Source organism: Perissodus microlepis, chromosome 7 (assembly GCF_051167445.1).
Source record: "Perissodus microlepis isolate ML-2025 ecotype Zambia chromosome 7, ASM5116744v1, whole genome shotgun sequence".
NCBI lineage: Eukaryota > Metazoa > Chordata > Actinopteri > Cichliformes > Cichlidae > Perissodus > Perissodus microlepis.
The window spans coordinates 22558020-22574123 of record NC_140467.1 but is presented as its reverse complement, the minus strand read 5'-3'; the positions used below and the strand labels follow the sequence as shown (position 1 = coordinate 22574123).

Below are 16104 nucleotides of genomic sequence, written 5' to 3'. Positions count from 1 at the left end.
TGTATTCTATTAGACATCTCGTGGGCTTTGCAACAATGGAACAAAAGGGAATGCTGATGCCTAATTGCTGGCAAACAAAAGGACAGACACCACTTGCATCATGTCTGTGGACTGTTACTTCTGCTGCCGCTGTTTATAGGCTTTTTCTCCCTCAGTAGGTTTCACTTGTACATGTGCTTTGAGCGCTTTCTGCTCCCGTTGTGACTGAAGCTAGTGTGTATGGCTCTGTTCTAGCTGAAAGCTGTGTTTGATGTAGCTTTTATTTGTTGAATTGTTCATGTACCAACATTACACAAACTGTGTTCTGTATTTCTTGTACTGTTAACGTCGGCAATAGAGAAATGCCACAATTCATACAACAAAACTTATTTGTTGAACGGAGAAATTGTGTGCGGAACATGCAACACATAAGTATAACTTAAGCTTCTTAAAAGTCATATTTAGATATATATTAGATTTGATTGCACAGGTCTATAAATGGTGCTATATTGTGCTTCTCCTCTTCCTTCATAATCCCACTGCTGTCCTTGCACTGTTAGTAATAGTAGTTAAAATAGTAGTTAAAAGCAGACATAGAGACTGGCTTACAGGATTCAATAAAGAGTGTGAATGTGAGTGCTTGCTTGGCGACCAAGGTCACCATTTCCCAATCCATCATAGTACTAAAATAAAACCTAAAATGTCTTTATATAAAATTATAAGTTTTTGACCTGAAGCCTGAGATTTTGTAGATAACTAGCAGTTATAATAAGTAATTGTAACAAGACAGACTGATAGATAGATGTATCTATAGCTTTTAAAGGATGAAGAAACAGTTTTGTGCATCACCATTAAAAATGATTCAGTTCCTGATGCGTCACTCTGGGAACCCACTGGCTAATCTTTTAACTCAGCAGATTTTGGGGGCTTTTGGGCCAGTGTATCCAATCAAGATTTGTTCTTTAAGTTCACTAGTTAATGTTTAGGAATTTATGATGCTATACGCATGTGCTGCTTTAAGGGTGGCTGTAGCTCAGGAGACAGAGCAGGTCATCCACTAATTGGAAGGTTGGTGGTTTGATCCCTGGCTGCTCCAGTCTGCACGCAATTTGAACCCCAAGTTGCTCTCTGATGTGTGATTGTTAGATAGAAAGCACTTAGGCGTAGAAAAAATTGCTTTGGTGAATTTGGGAAGGTTGTATAAAGTGCTTTGAGTGCTATAGATGAACCAATCCATTTACTGCATGCAACCAAAGCTGCCTTAAATCTGATTGGTTAATTGAACAAAACCAACAATGATGTCCTTTGGATAAAAACCAGTAGTAGTACCAGTAACGCAGAACAGAAAATGCCGTGACAGTTCTAAAATGTTTTGACTTTTTGCCCTTTTTACAGATTCAGTACTTTTGAATTTTGCACTGACAGAAAGGAAGACTTTACCTACGATGGGAAGTAAAAATATGTCATTGTAGTTAATAGATTATTGAAAGTACTTATTTTTTTGCAGCTTTAGAAAATACCTATGTACTGACTAGCTATGAAAAACCTTTCACCCATTTTGCTCTCTCTTCTTTTGCCCTTTGTGTCTTTTCATTTCTTTCTTTTATCGACCAGAAATCGGAAATAAAGAGACGTGATTGAAAATTGAATTTTCCTCTCCTCTTGAGTGATGGTGGCCTGTAATCTACAAACATTATTCCACTATGAAGGAGTTTGCTAGCTGATGAGAGCAGGAAGAAGCATTGTTTTCTTTGACCAAGAAAGCACTGAAATGTGTGCTGTCAGAAATGGCATGAGCCTTCATCACTGAAGACCTAAAAATAGATTAAAGGGGAACGGGAACTGAACAAATTTACTGCTCGGTGTATATTAATGTATTTGTGTACAATAAAAAAAACATTACCCATTACACTTGTGGGGGATAATAAAACATGACAGATGGTCTTATGTTGCTAAAATCTCACAATAGTCTACTAAAGGCAAATTATCTGCAGAATCGGTGGCTGATGAAATTCAAAGCATACACTTCTGTCTTGTGTGATGTGTTTTTGCTCATGTTTATTTCGTGCAGATCTCAGCAATACTGTGTAGAGCATGAGGCTGATGTGGAAATCCCTGGACAAGATGAGATGTCTGAGGAAACGTTCCACTATTCCCTTCCTCGGCTTCCTCATCACCTTCCTCCTCTTCCTGAACCTCTACATTGAAGATGGCTACGTGCTGGTTAGTCAATTGTTCTACGTATGCGCATTTGCAGAAGTGTTTTTACAGAGCATTAGACACTTTATGTTTGTATTTCTTCTGGATGTCTTCTTGATGAACACTTGACCACATTTCCAGATGTGCTTCCTGTTTGATGTGCAGTTGCTCTTTTGTAAGAGAGACATATTTAAATTTTAATGAGGTGGACGCATTGAGATCATCTTTATGATTTATCATTTATTCATGATGCCAGCAACTCTTGTTGATCTCAGTATATTATCAGTGTTTGTTCTTTAAAATATTAAGGTGGTTTGCTTTTTCTCATCACTGCCTGCAGGGGTTTAAACAAACCTCCTGAAATGGAGGTTTAGTTGTGTCATGTCAAGATTTGATATCAATATAAAGCAGAAAGAAATGTGTTTTCTGAGGCACACTTGAGAAAATAGTGTTTTAAGCTACTTAGCTAAATTTGAATACTTGAAAAAATGTATATAATATGAAGTTTCACAACACAGGGGTATGTCTGCTGAGGATGAACTGCACAAAATAGTCAAATGGTCCTGGTCAAACACAGACTTGGGGTGTGTGAGGGGCTTCACTGTCAACTGCAATGTTTTTCATCAGTTTAAGGCTGTTTCAGTGGTTCTGTATGTTTAGAAGCCTTGTAAAGTTTTACCCAGTACTGAAATGATCAGCAGTATCCTAATATACACAAACCCTAATACATATACATAGCTAGTTTTCTCAGCTATCCATCAACCTGGCTCTTCACAAAATGCATCTAGTTCTTCTTCTTCTGATCAGGAAAATAGGAAAATTGTTCTTTTAATTTTTGCACATAAAGAAGCTCAATTACAGGATAAAAGTACTGCTAGCTACTAAGCTATACACTTTAAAAACACCTTGAAGCAACTCTTGTTGTGATTTACCGCTGTTGCGATTGTACATAAAATTGACTTGAACTGAATTTAAACCGAATACTCTGAAAATCAATAGATGTTAATGCATGTCATAGAGCTTCAATAATGATGGAAAATGGTTTCAGTCTTAAACTTTACAGGCTTTCCATGTTTTTTGCGGAAATGTTTAAATATGTATAATATGCCAAGACACAAATTTTTTACTTTTCATTTACTTGTAAAAGGAAACATCTGATGTCCACCTTATTTGATGCTGAGATGTGAAATACTTTATTTATTTGATAATTGGGAACTTTAATAATTTGCATAATTAGATTTTTTTTTTCCAGATTTTTTTGTGTGCATCAGTTCATAATGTGTTTTTTTTTAATGTTTTGCTCCAGGAAGGGGATAAAAGGCAGCTTAGGGAAACATCAGTCCACCCTTCAAGCTCAGAACGATACGTCCACACCTTCAGAGACCTGAGTAATTTCTCTGGAACCATCAACGTCACGTATCGCTATCTCGCTGGTACCCCACTGAACCGCAAGAGTAAGTTTACTGTTTCTTTTTAATAGAAATTTACATTGAGTCTTTCATGGGCCGGGGCAAATTACAGTGAATTGTATTTGCAAGCAGAGGATGCAAAATTAAATTTAAAATCTGTGACATTGGGATTTAAAGCATAGCAATAAACCAAAACTGCTCCACAGGGGCTTTTTTTACCTCAACATTAAATTCTTCTTTAGTGCTTTGTGCTTTATTCACAAAGCTTTTATGTCTATTTTCCCTCACAGACAATAACTGTGTGCTGTTAAATAAGTGAGCACTGAGCACAATTGTTTATTCAGCAAAAATATTTAGAAAATGCTTTAGATAAATACAAATGCATTTAAAAATTTGTATTACGTTTATTTTCTCAAATACTACTGGTGGACTTTGACATAGTTTGAAATCAAAGTGACTTTCAACTACGCTGGAACTTTGGTCATGTGATAAGGGCTGATTGTAAATAAAGATCAGCTGATGACCATTTGAAGGCTCAGGAAGCAACTAATAAGCAGACCTTGAAATAAATTTACTTAAACTCTAATTTCACGTTTACAATTTTAGGAGTATATTTTCTCAGACAGCATTGAAACTTGTGCAGTTCATCTGAAACCTGTCCTTTAAAGATGTTTTTGGAAATAGTGATCAAAGTTGACATTCATATTTTTTATTCACAGAGTATCTCACCATCGGGCTCTCATCTGTCAAAAGAAAAAGAGGAAACTACCTCCTGGAGACGATCAAATCCATATTTGATCAGTCCAGTTACGAGGAACTGAAAGAGATTGTGGTTGTCGTCCATCTGGCGGACTTCGACCTGGTTTGGTGTGAGAACCTAGTGCAGGAAATCACCAGGAAGTTTGCACACCACATCATAGCTGGACGTCTCTTAGTAATCCAAGCTCCAGAGGAGTACTATCCGTCTCTGGACGGATTGAAAAGGAACTACAACGACCCAGAGGACAGGGTCCGTTTCCGCTCCAAGCAGAACGTGGACTACGCTTTCCTGCTCAACTTCTGCACAAACCTCTCCGACTTCTACATGATGTTAGAGGACGATGTGCGCTGCTCCAGGAACTTCCTGACGGCACTGAAGAAGGTGATCACCTCCAGAGAAGGTTCCTACTGGGTGATGTTGGAATTCTCCAAGCTGGGCTACATCGGGAAGCTGTATCACTCCAGAGACCTGCCGCGCCTGGCTCATTTCCTGCTCATGTTCTACCAAGAAATGCCCTGCGACTGGCTCCTCATCCACTTCAGAGGCCTGCTGGCACAGAAGGACGTGATCCGCTTCAAGCCTTCACTGTTCCAGCACATGGGCTACTACTCCTCTTATAAAGGTGCAGAGAACAAGCTGAAGGACGATGACTTTGAGGAAGACTCCATAGACATTCCCGACAACCCCCCTGCCAGCCTTTACACAAACATCAATGTCTTTGAAAACTATGATGCCACCAAGGCTTACAGCACAGTGGACGAATACTTTTGGGGAAAACCTCCCTCCACTGGAGATTTCTTTATTGTAGTCTTTAACAAATCTACCAAAATCAGTAAAATTAAGATTGTTACTGGGTCTGATGACCGGCAGAATGACATTCTTCATCATGGAGCTCTGGAAGTAGGAGAGAAATTAGTTGGGACTAAAAAAGGCAAACAGTGTTCCTCTTATATCACATTAGGAGAGTTTAAAAATGGCAACATTGAGGTCCATGACGTAGACCACAAAATAGCCTTTGACATTGAGTGTGTACGCATTGTGGCCACAGGCAGCCAGAAAGAATGGCTCATTATCAGAAGTATAAGTTTATGGACTACGCAACCCCCCAGCCAATGATGACTATACAGAGACTTTTAATATGTCATAAAGGCAAAGGTTTTTATTATTATTTAGTAATGTATGTATTTCCAGATTTATTTATTCATTTTATATGTATTTATTGATACTCGTTTTGATTGCCAAATCAATCTATAGTTTTTTACCTGCAAGTTGTACTCTTAGTGGAGCATCTTCACAGTCATTCTCAAAGACTGTTCAGCTGACCTCAAAGTGTTCATCAACACATGTTGAAGTGTTACAGGAGTTTATCCATTTCAGCTTTTGATAGCGATCCTTAATACACAGCTGGGTGATAATTCACTGTTATTGTTTAGCAGCTTTAAGTAATATCATGTCATAATGTTCTGATTGTTGGGTTTTTGTTTTGCTTTGTTTTGACTATTCTCCTGCCCAAAGGAAAATATGGTTTGCAATTTCAGTATTTTGTTTCTGTAACAAAATCCCATGAAAAGACTAAAACATACTATTTTGTACTCTATCTCCAGTCTGATATACAGCATGTTGTTTCTCAGTGTCGTTAAGCTCAGTTATCCAAAATATCATTTTACCCTGTTTCTGCTCTTACATGGTTGCCAAAACACTAAATACAAAATAATGTATCTTTTGCTTACAGCGCCCAGCAGTAACAGCAGTGGAGTTCAGGCATACTTTTAAAAAAATGTGGAAAGTTTTGAGAGATCGAGCAGAGTTTTTGTGTTGGCTTTTTTTTTCATGGGATTTGTTGACAATAACACAGTTGTGGGGAAATTCAGTCGAAAGTGTAGTCATTAAGAGTTTTTCATACATTCTTCATACATTCACACATTTAATATGCTCAAAATGATAACTGTGAAAGACGAGCACCGCATTGAACACCGTCGAGGTCATAAATGCATGATTATGCGTCCATTTGGTGTACAGTATCATTCATATTTAATAACTGTCAAATTTTAGAAACTGTTGAGCTGATACTACGCTCAGTCATCACACCCACTCACCCATTAGTAATTCAAATAACTATATATTATTTAGGAATGTTTTTGAAAGCTTTTCAGGAAGGCACTTCATGTAAATGATGAACACAAATTTTATTTGTAGGACAGTGTACTACTGATTTGCTGCAGTTTTTTGTTTCGGAGTATTATGAAATACTAATTTATAATTGAAGGACTTATTATTAAGTGTAACATGGTATTCTTTAAACAACCACCTTATTGAAAATCCTGTAGGGTTTTTTTGTTGTTTGTTTCTTTGTTTTTTGTTTTTTTTTATCAAGACGGACAATGAACTGGCAAAAGTGTAGCCCTTGGATTTCTCTCTGAGGATGTCCCCTCTTGACCCTTAATCATTTTCCAGCTCGAAATCTCATCAGGAAGTGTCAGAGGTCATTGTTGCCTTGAATATTCATCAAGTAACACCAGATTTCTCTGCTTTAAATATTCTTTCCTGTTTAATCGTCTTCTTAGTTACGGGTAAGGCAGATGTGTGACTGAGTTGAGCTCTTTTTCAAACACTGTATATCCTGTCAGCGCTGCTGACGGGAGAGCACTGTTTGTGTTCGCCCATCTTCCCCAAGAGCTGAGATTAGATTGCACAGTGAGAAATGGGCCAGGTCTGCTCATACGACTCTTTCTTTTTTTTTCTTTCTTTTTTAACAACACAGTTTTCCTCCTAGTAAATTGGTCTGTGTTTGCCTCACTCTCTACACCAGCAAAACAACATCTTCCCTGGAGCTATAAGATCTCAATTCGTTCTTTCCCCAGTGCTGGGCTCTCACTCCTTCACTGTTTCTGCTCTTACATGGTTGCTTCTCCGTGATCTTTGATCTCTGTTCATACAGTTTCTTTTGGGGGAACTTGCTTGAGTTTCCCCTGAAGATGCTTTCGGCCTCATTGCTCAATATTATTAAACAGCTAACCTTCTAAGAATTAAGCAGACATGTGGCATGTTAACTTATCATTGCCATGATACCCAACGCAGTTCAGTACCATGCTTTAAAAGTAACCTTGTTGTGTGATCAGAATCTGCTATATGTCACATTAGTTTCTAAATTGAAGTGGTGGCAAGAAATGTTTACATTGTACCGATGTTCTTTAGGAACATGCAGCGCACGCAGGTCATCATTAAGCATGCTGGAACAGTTTTGTACAGCTTTGTTCCGCTTGTGTGATAGCCACCTGTTTCGTGTTTTCCCTCAAGGTCTTGTTCAGTGTTACAGATCGAGACCTTTCACAGATTGGCTTGTACTGCAATCTTGAAATTCTCCCTGAGCAATTCCCCCATGTACTATCTGAAATTAAATTAGAATGCCCACCACCTTACAATACGGCTTATTGTTTTTCCTCAACATTTCCCTGAGAAAACCACTATTCATTTTAGTAAATGATTCCAGGACCTGCATGGATCAGCTCCTTGGAGGGGATGTTGTTTGAATGGATGATGCTTGGAAGCACAATTTACATTGTGCTGTGTGTGTGTGTGGCATTCTTCGTGACACACATTGCGGTGCCAATTCAACCCAGTGTTACCTGCTTATTACCTGCCTATGAGCTATAAACACATGATGTTACCACAGGGCAGTTAGCTGTTGCACAAGTGGTAATGGATAGCTTTAATAAGCCTCATCTCCAAGCAGTGCAACCATGTTGTGAAGGTGATATTTCTGGAGGAGAAATTGCTGTCTGGTCTTTATATGAAATAAGATGTCAGCTAAAAGTAGCCGCACACTGCAGAATTATGGACAGATTTACATCTTGAGGATCAACAAAGCCTGAATAAATTCCTCAAAAGAATATCAGCAAACTGCTGTGCAGAGCATTCTTTGCTATTGGCAATATGTTTGGAAACCTCAGTTCATACTATGGCCTTGGGTGAACCGCGTGAAAAGGATCCATTATACGTTTGTCTTAATACTTAAAGGGCCCTTTAATTTTCTTAAGGTTGCAATTGTCTAAAATCAAAGAGTAACTGCATCAAACCTCACCGGACCTGTGAGGGAAAAAGCAGAACTTTATGATTCACCTGCAGGAAACTAACTATCGAAGTTGTTCAGTTATATTGGCTTTGAAGGTCTAGTCCCCAAAGCTCTGAGCAAATGATGACTGTGTGAACGTGATGTGTGGGAGTTATATGAAATGTGAGCTGTCTTCCAGTGGAGCATGTACAAAGTGCATGAACAAAAGCATTTTCAGTGGATAAAACAACTCCTTTTGTATGTAAGGATCTATGAATTATTGTTCAGCTTCTGCTAATGAAATTGTTCTGAGTCTGTACGTAGAAGCCTACCATTCACCAAGTTTGGAGTTGACATGCTGTATATTGTTAAGTGGAGCGGATGTGTTAAGATGTTGTTTCTGTGTCTGTTTTACTTTCCATCGTTCTCTAATTGGTACTGTATTGTAAGATGACATATATTTTTTTATACATATCATTTCAAATGTTGTATTGTAAATGCTGTATTTAAAAATAAGTTAGATTAAACAAATGAATGCTTACTTTGTTGTGCACTGACTTCTAAGACACACCAGTGAGCTCAATGGATCACAACATACTGAATATATGTCTGCTGTGTGTCAGGGCTTGAATCGTTGCTTTGAAAGCCCAGCGGATAACTAAACACCATTTACATGACTCTAAATCAAGAATGTTGATCTGCTTTTACCTAAACTAGTTTTGCTTCAGTGTGAAGAACGACATTAAAAAAAGATCATACTCTTACAAAATACATTTTCACTAAAGCTAATAATTGACATTTGAAGTTTCTTTAAATTTGCAGCAAGAGCGAGCCTGCTTTACTCAGATGCAGTTGTAGCTTAAAGCAGAAAACATACATTATTCATTTCAATATTCATAAGCTTTCTGCTCTTTTTACTGCATACTTAATGAAAGTGTACAGATGATCCCAGAGAAATTGGGGGTGGTGTGTGAGGGGGTACTGTAACGTTTAAAGCTTTGTGCTCTTGGCCCATTGGTCAACACGAGTCACATATTTTCTGAAAATGCACTGTCAGGCAAAAAGGCGTTCTGAAGCAAACAGTGTTGTTAAAGTGGCACTTTATACAGTCTAACATGCTGTATAAGTTTTATGGCCGGTGTAAATGGATACATAAGCGTCTGTACGGTAAGTGTCTGTTTAACATGTGCCCAGTGCATTAAAAACAACACCATCTTTTTGTTTTTATAAATACGGGCATTTTACAATTTACAGTGTTATCAGCAGTGTTATCTCCACTTAGTAGATATACACTTAAACAATCTATTTAAACCCAACTTTATTTTGTAGAGTTGTACAACAAAATGTACAAATTATGACAAAAAATAAAACTAATTAAATAAAGAAAAACTCCACTCCATGTTTGATTATATGAATGGGTGAATGAGGCATATTGTATAGGGTGCCTTAAGTGCTCAAGTACAGTAGAAATCCCCATATAAGAACCAGCCCATTTACCATTTACTATGGGAAAATAAACAGGTTTTCCAACAGCTATAAGATTAATTGCCAAGAAGCACTGTTACAACAACAATACAAGAAATGATCAACCCAACATAAATTCCTTTACTTTTTCTAAGTTCATATGAAGAGCCAAGATAATATCGTTCAATGATAGCAGGAATAACAATGATATAGACCACAGAAGGTGGGCTGAAAACATTTTACACATTCCTAGGCCATAAAATGATACATCAGCACAATCTGCTAGAGCTGATTCTACTTTTTTATTTTTTTTTATTAGTGAGTGACTTTAGAAACTAAATGTTTATGTATGTTTATACACATGCATACGTACAATAAAAAAAATCAAGTTCAAAGTCCATTTCCCTTCACTTCAAAGAGAGTTTAATTCATCAAATGAAGACAATTAGTGATCATCACTTGAACAAAATATGGAGGTGGCTGTCATGAACATATATTATCTCATATGTATGTTTTTTTATGTATGTGTTGTTGGTTTTGGGGGTTTTTTTAACCAGGAAATTAGTAATCTTAGAATTCAAGAGATCACATAATCAGAAGTGTCTCGGTAGCTGTAACCTAAATAAAGCTGAACTCCTGGAGAAAAAGCCACACAGGCATGTAAAGAACATGCAAACTGCACACAGAAGGAGGCTATCCTGGATCAAACTCTCTTGCTGTGAGGCAGCAGCAGCACTAACAGCTGAGCCACCATGCTGCTGTCAAGTTTAAAAACAACACGTTTAAAAAAGCGTTCTTGGGGGATTTTCACTTTTCTGCAAGAATTCGATGAAACACGAGTGACAAGGTTATTTCCCAGCAGGGCGTGAGCGAATGAACATTTTATAAAATTTTACAAAACCAAAATGAACAATGTCACTCTTATCTATAAAACCTTTCACTGAATCAGTGAGAGTCCATGAAGTTGGGAGATACAGGGAGTGCTTTTAAAATATAGAGAAGCATAACATATTAATTAGAAGGAGTGGAATAATTCTCACTGACAACTGGAGTTTATTTAATCAGTAACGTCAAACAATACTAAAGATTTAGATTTCAAATTTGGATGCAAACTAACTTTTTTTTTATAGAGGAATGGTACAGAACCAATAAATTCAATTACAAATATTAGGAGTTTCATGACATGTTTAATAAAGGAGTTGGGACTTGATAGCACTGGCCCTGTTTCAGAGCCTCTGAGTGTTTTGTCACAGTCGTCTCTGTCTCGCTCCACATGCTGCCCTTCAAAGTCATCCAGAACCAAATGAAAGGTAAGCATACATGACGACCCGGCACCCGAGAAACCACGGCTAATACACACCATGAAGGAGCCAGGGAGGCAAGTAAAAAACCAATATCCCACATAACAAGACCTGCGCTGTGCACAGTGGGAGACATCGGCCAATCAATGCTGTGGTTGCCATGGTGCTGCCAGCACGAACCTGCACAGGAGGAAAAACCCCACATGATATCAAACTGATATGGATTGTGTGGATTTCCTCATTTGCCTCTTGATCTGTCCTGCACTCTCTGGGAATTCAACATTGTAGATGGATTTTAATTCCACCTCACATGTCTATTAAGAAGCTGCAGCAATGTGTTCAGCAAATCAAAAGAACAATGGGCGAGGCTTGTTTGTTATTTTGGCTGCTTCTTCTCTTAAGGTGCAGATGCAATATGCTGTCATGCACACAGTAGTGCAGCATCAAAGCTTGTATATAGCTTATGATTGGGTCCATTTTGTGCCTTGTGTTTTATGGAGCTCTTACAGCACAGACCCACGAGCCAGGTGCACTGGCTGAGGTTGGGCCAAGCTGGGGAAATGGTGGAGGAGAGATAAAAGACATATTGAGGAAGCTGAAAAGAAGTGTAATGAACAGGCAAATGGGCAAGTACGGGGGATTTGAAAGCATTGAATTTGAAGCGAAGCTTAAGGTAGAGAAACACAAAGCAGGCGCAGATGATGAATGACTCGTAATAACCTGGCTAGCAACCTGTGATTGTGTGCCTTTCAGTGATGGAGGGGTCCCCGAGCATTTTGGTGCTATCGTGTTGATGAGAAGCCAGTTACAATAGATGCTGAGATGCCTGAGCCAGCCTGTGCTGCTGGTTGTGGAATCAGAGTGCATTCCTAACAGCCAAAACTATGATGAAAACGGCTGAGGGTAAACAAAAAAAAAAAACATATGACGCATTTGATCATCTTTTGTTTTCAGATTTGATTTGATTTGATTGATATACCTTTATTAGTCCCACAAGGGGAAATTTCATGTTAAGGCTATTGCACGCAATGGCGGCGCCATCTTACCCTCCGACCATACGTACATTACACAAAAACATCACATGGGGAAGACAGGTCAGAGAGGTATAACAATGGAAAATGCACCACACAAGGAAAGATAAGGAGAAAAAAAATAACTCCCCCCAGACTGAGCTCCAACAGGGAGATCAGTTTGAGAACAGAAAAAAACACCTCTGCACAAAGCACATGAAAAAACTCTTAATACACCAAAGAAACACATGACAAGCAACAGGGGTGGGTGAAGGGTGAGAGACAGCCAATGTAGACAGTGCCTCCGGGCCTGCAGCCTATGCGCTGGTCTCCTTGATCCACCATCAGCATCGGAAGGGAATAAGCATCGAAGGCGTTTGGAGGGGGGATGAGTGTATATCTGCATGTGTATATATATGTCTGTGTGCGTGTGTGTGTCCAGAGTTCAGCTGAGACAGTGTCCTTCGCCCTGCCAGGCTAAGTAAACAGTCTTCCAGCCAACCCAGGTGGCCTTGCATAGAATGGGAAGAACAGTCTAAACACAGTCCATTATCAGGGTGTTGTTGTTCAGCTCCAGCCTTGAGACCGCAGCTGGCGCCAAAGGGGTATCCGCATGAAGTGATGGAGGTTTTTACAACTCATGAATTTCAAAACTGTTCTAACAGTCCAACACTGGTCTCTCAATCTCCCGTTGGAGAGCCGTGAGCTTCCCCATGATGTTATCAAACTTACGCTCCGTGATGTTGTCATTCTTGTGCTCAAAGAGCCGATTTCTGAGAACTCACGACCGCAGTGAGCTTATCCAAGATGTAATCCAATTTGCGCTCAGAGGTGTTATTCTGAGCAAGCCCCTCCAAGATGTAATCCAGTTTGCACTCCGAGGTCTTGTTCTGAGTATTCACGGCAGCCGTAAGCTTCTCCAAGATCTTATCCGTGCTGCACTCAATGAGCCCATTTTGAGAAACTCACGCCTCAACCCATCATTTCAATCCCAGCGGGCAGCCTTGTGGGGGTTTGAACAGCCGGTTCCGCTTCCTTAATTCTTCGATACGTCAGGGCCAAGCCAGCTCCGATCAGCAAGAACCCTGTTATCATGGTTCCGAATAGGTAGATATCTTCAGCACTCAGGCTCACCCAAGCCCAAACTTCTCATTGAGAAAGGGGTGTCAATTGCATTTAGGGACCAGTTGATCAAATCCATAATTCTCTTTTAGGTTTTAGAGAACGGACTGTGAGAGAGTGTTCCAGGGAAAAGTAATACAAAAAACACGAGACTAGACAAGGACACAAGAGGCTAAGCAGGGAAGCTAAGGGGGGAGGGGAGGAGAGGAGAAAAGTGCGACCGCCTTCGTCAAGAGCAAGAGCAGAATGATGGTGGAAAAGCGAAGCAATGAGAAGTAGAATCTACTTGTGCTGACTGGGGGCTTCAGCTTCCATCAGCAACTGTATGTAAACAGCAGTATGCTGGTATTCTTAACATGAGAAGCACGATTGAATGACGGCATGAATAGAAGGAGTGGTGGAATGCATTTATCTTGCATGTAAAGTTTCAGTGTACTCATACTTTCTATGCTATAATACTTTTCACTATATTTTTGGATGCAAATATTTCACTTTCTGACCTCTGTGCAGATTATTCAGACCTAAAGTTGCTGCTCTTACACTGAAGTTTGTATCCCACTATCAGGTGGGTCTCACACTTTGGATATGACAGGGTAGCATTAGCAATTTATAGCCATGAGACTGTGTTGTTTATGTTGTTTTGAATAAAAATTTCCCAAGTATCTTTCTCTGTCACACCAACCCTCTGCATATCCTCCCTCAATACATCTATGACTCTTCTCTGTGATCTGCCTATTTTCCTTCTGCCCAGCATCTCTATATTCAATATCCTTTGTCCAATATATCTACCATCCCTCCTCTGCACATATCCAAACCATCTCACTCTTGCTTCTCTAGCTTTGTCTCCAAACAGCTCAACCCTAGCTCTCCCTCTGATGTACTCATTTCTAATCTTGTCTATTCTAGTCACTCATGGTGAAAATCTTACCATCTTCAGCTCTGCCTCCTATCTTTTTGTCACCAAACGTAGATCATAGCAGGTCTAGCACCACTATTATCTTGTAAAGCTTCCCTCTCACTCTTGCTTCTGTCCTTCTGTCACAAATCCCCTCTGACACTCGTCCTCACCCAGTCCACCCTGCCTGCACTCTCTTCTTTCACCTCTCTTTTGTAGTTGGTTTGGGTGGTTGACCCCAGGTATTTAAACGTATCTACCTTCATGACCTCTGCTCCTTGCCTCTCCACTGTTAGTCTCATTCGCACACATGTATTCTGTCTTGCTTTGTTTCCTCTTATCTGCAGAGCATACCTCCACCTCTCCAGGTTCTCTCTCACCTTCTTTCTACTCTCAGTACAAATCCCAAAGTCGGCTCCAAACCTCAGTACACAGAGACTCCTGCCTGAGTCTTATACTTTAATACTGTTAATATACAGTTTCATCACATGAGTTCTTTATGCAGTTCTCTGGAGGAGAGGAGTAGCTCTAGTTTTGTTGTTGTTTTTGATTTTTAAAGACTCGTTTATTTCTGCTGTGTATTTCACATGTCATCATGAGAATCTGGAGTGGTTGATTTACTTTTAGAGCAAACTTCAAGTGACCCGTTGAGGAACTGACTGTCACACATGGGAAAAAAAGAAAAAAAAAAGTAACGGCATATAACTGTGTAGGTCATGAGTTTAATTACATGGGCTAAGCCACAATCTCACTGCATAGATTATCCATTGCAAGGGCAGGCAACCTCAAGAAAATTCTTTTCATTTGCCGTCATGATGTTGAACATTAACCACGAACCCGCCCAGCAGAACACTGCATGCTTCCCTTTAACAACTCCCATGGCATTTACAGGGTCTTCTTGAGGAGTGGAGATAAAAGGGACTGTGCTGCAGGCGCTGCTGGAGCCAGCTTCTGCCTCAAAGTGTATAGTCCCTACGGCGAATGAGAGTTTAATCGCTCCCAATTGCTTTGCTTCACAAAGGTGTGACCCCCACCCCTCCCGTCCCCCCTCTCCTGTTCCCACCACCACCCTCCCATCTGTCTCTCATTGTTGCCAGCGAATAAATCTTGCCGCAGGGAGATGTGCTGCTACTTTTCCTCAGTCTCCTCTTCCCTAAAACCTTCACTTTCAGCTTTGTAATGCTTTCATCCAACTGGGAACAGGGAAAGGAGTAATCAAAACAATTACCTAAGTCCCATTTCATTTCATATGAGACTTGTCTTTTTTCATGTGAATTGTCTGCCAGGATGAAACAGGTTGTGTCTTGGGGACTTTTTGTGGAACATCACACAGGCAGCAGCTGTCACAACACAAGAACAGCTTCAGTGGCATGCTGGTTTTACCAGCAGGTTTATCACTTGGCTCTTTCGACAAACAATTACCAAAAACAAAATGAAAAAGAAGAAGTGCAAAAAAAATTCACTTTAGTTATCAGAAGACCTTCATGGTAGAACTTATAGCACTGTGTAGAAAACAGACAACCACAGTGCGCGTTTTGCTATTATTACCTCTGGGGATTGTTATCTATTTTCTCAAATGATACAAAAAAAACTTCCTCAGTGACAAGCTTACCTCACAGTGTGCCTCATGATTAGCCAAACAGATGAGAAAAAGGGAAAAAAAATAAATAAATAAAAAAAAGCCAGGCAATATTTTGGCAGATCAACAGAGCTTTGACTTTGATGAGACAAAATGAGCTCACCACAAGATATAACATATTTCCTGGCCCTCCCCACTGCTCATATCTATCCACTACAGTAACTCTCACACTCTCAGGCATGTCGTCCGAAATTGTAAAGGCCTTAATTAAAGATTAATGTCAGGGTTTCTTGCATGCGCCGCTTAGATAACACATTTCCCAGGGCGCAAAGCTT

The 16104-nt window shown here is 39.6% G+C and overlaps 1 protein-coding gene across 6 annotated transcripts in view; it reads left to right on the top strand.

The window, feature by feature from the left end:
* mgat4c (mgat4 family member C) overlaps positions 1–8939 on the top strand; it is a 122260-nt gene extending 113321 nt beyond the window's left edge. For all 6 annotated transcript variants that reach the window (XM_084934224.1, XM_084934219.1, XM_084934223.1 and 3 more), the window contains 3 exons: positions 2051–2202; positions 3485–3632; positions 4307–8939. In XM_084934224.1, the coding sequence (XP_084790350.1) occupies positions 2074–2202; positions 3485–3632; positions 4307–5463 (1434 nt within the window). In that variant the 5' untranslated portion in view covers positions 2051–2073 and the 3' untranslated portion in view covers positions 5464–8939. The remainder of the gene's footprint in view (positions 1–2050; positions 2203–3484; positions 3633–4306) is intronic.
* The last annotated feature ends 7165 nt before the right edge of the window (positions 8940–16104 follow it).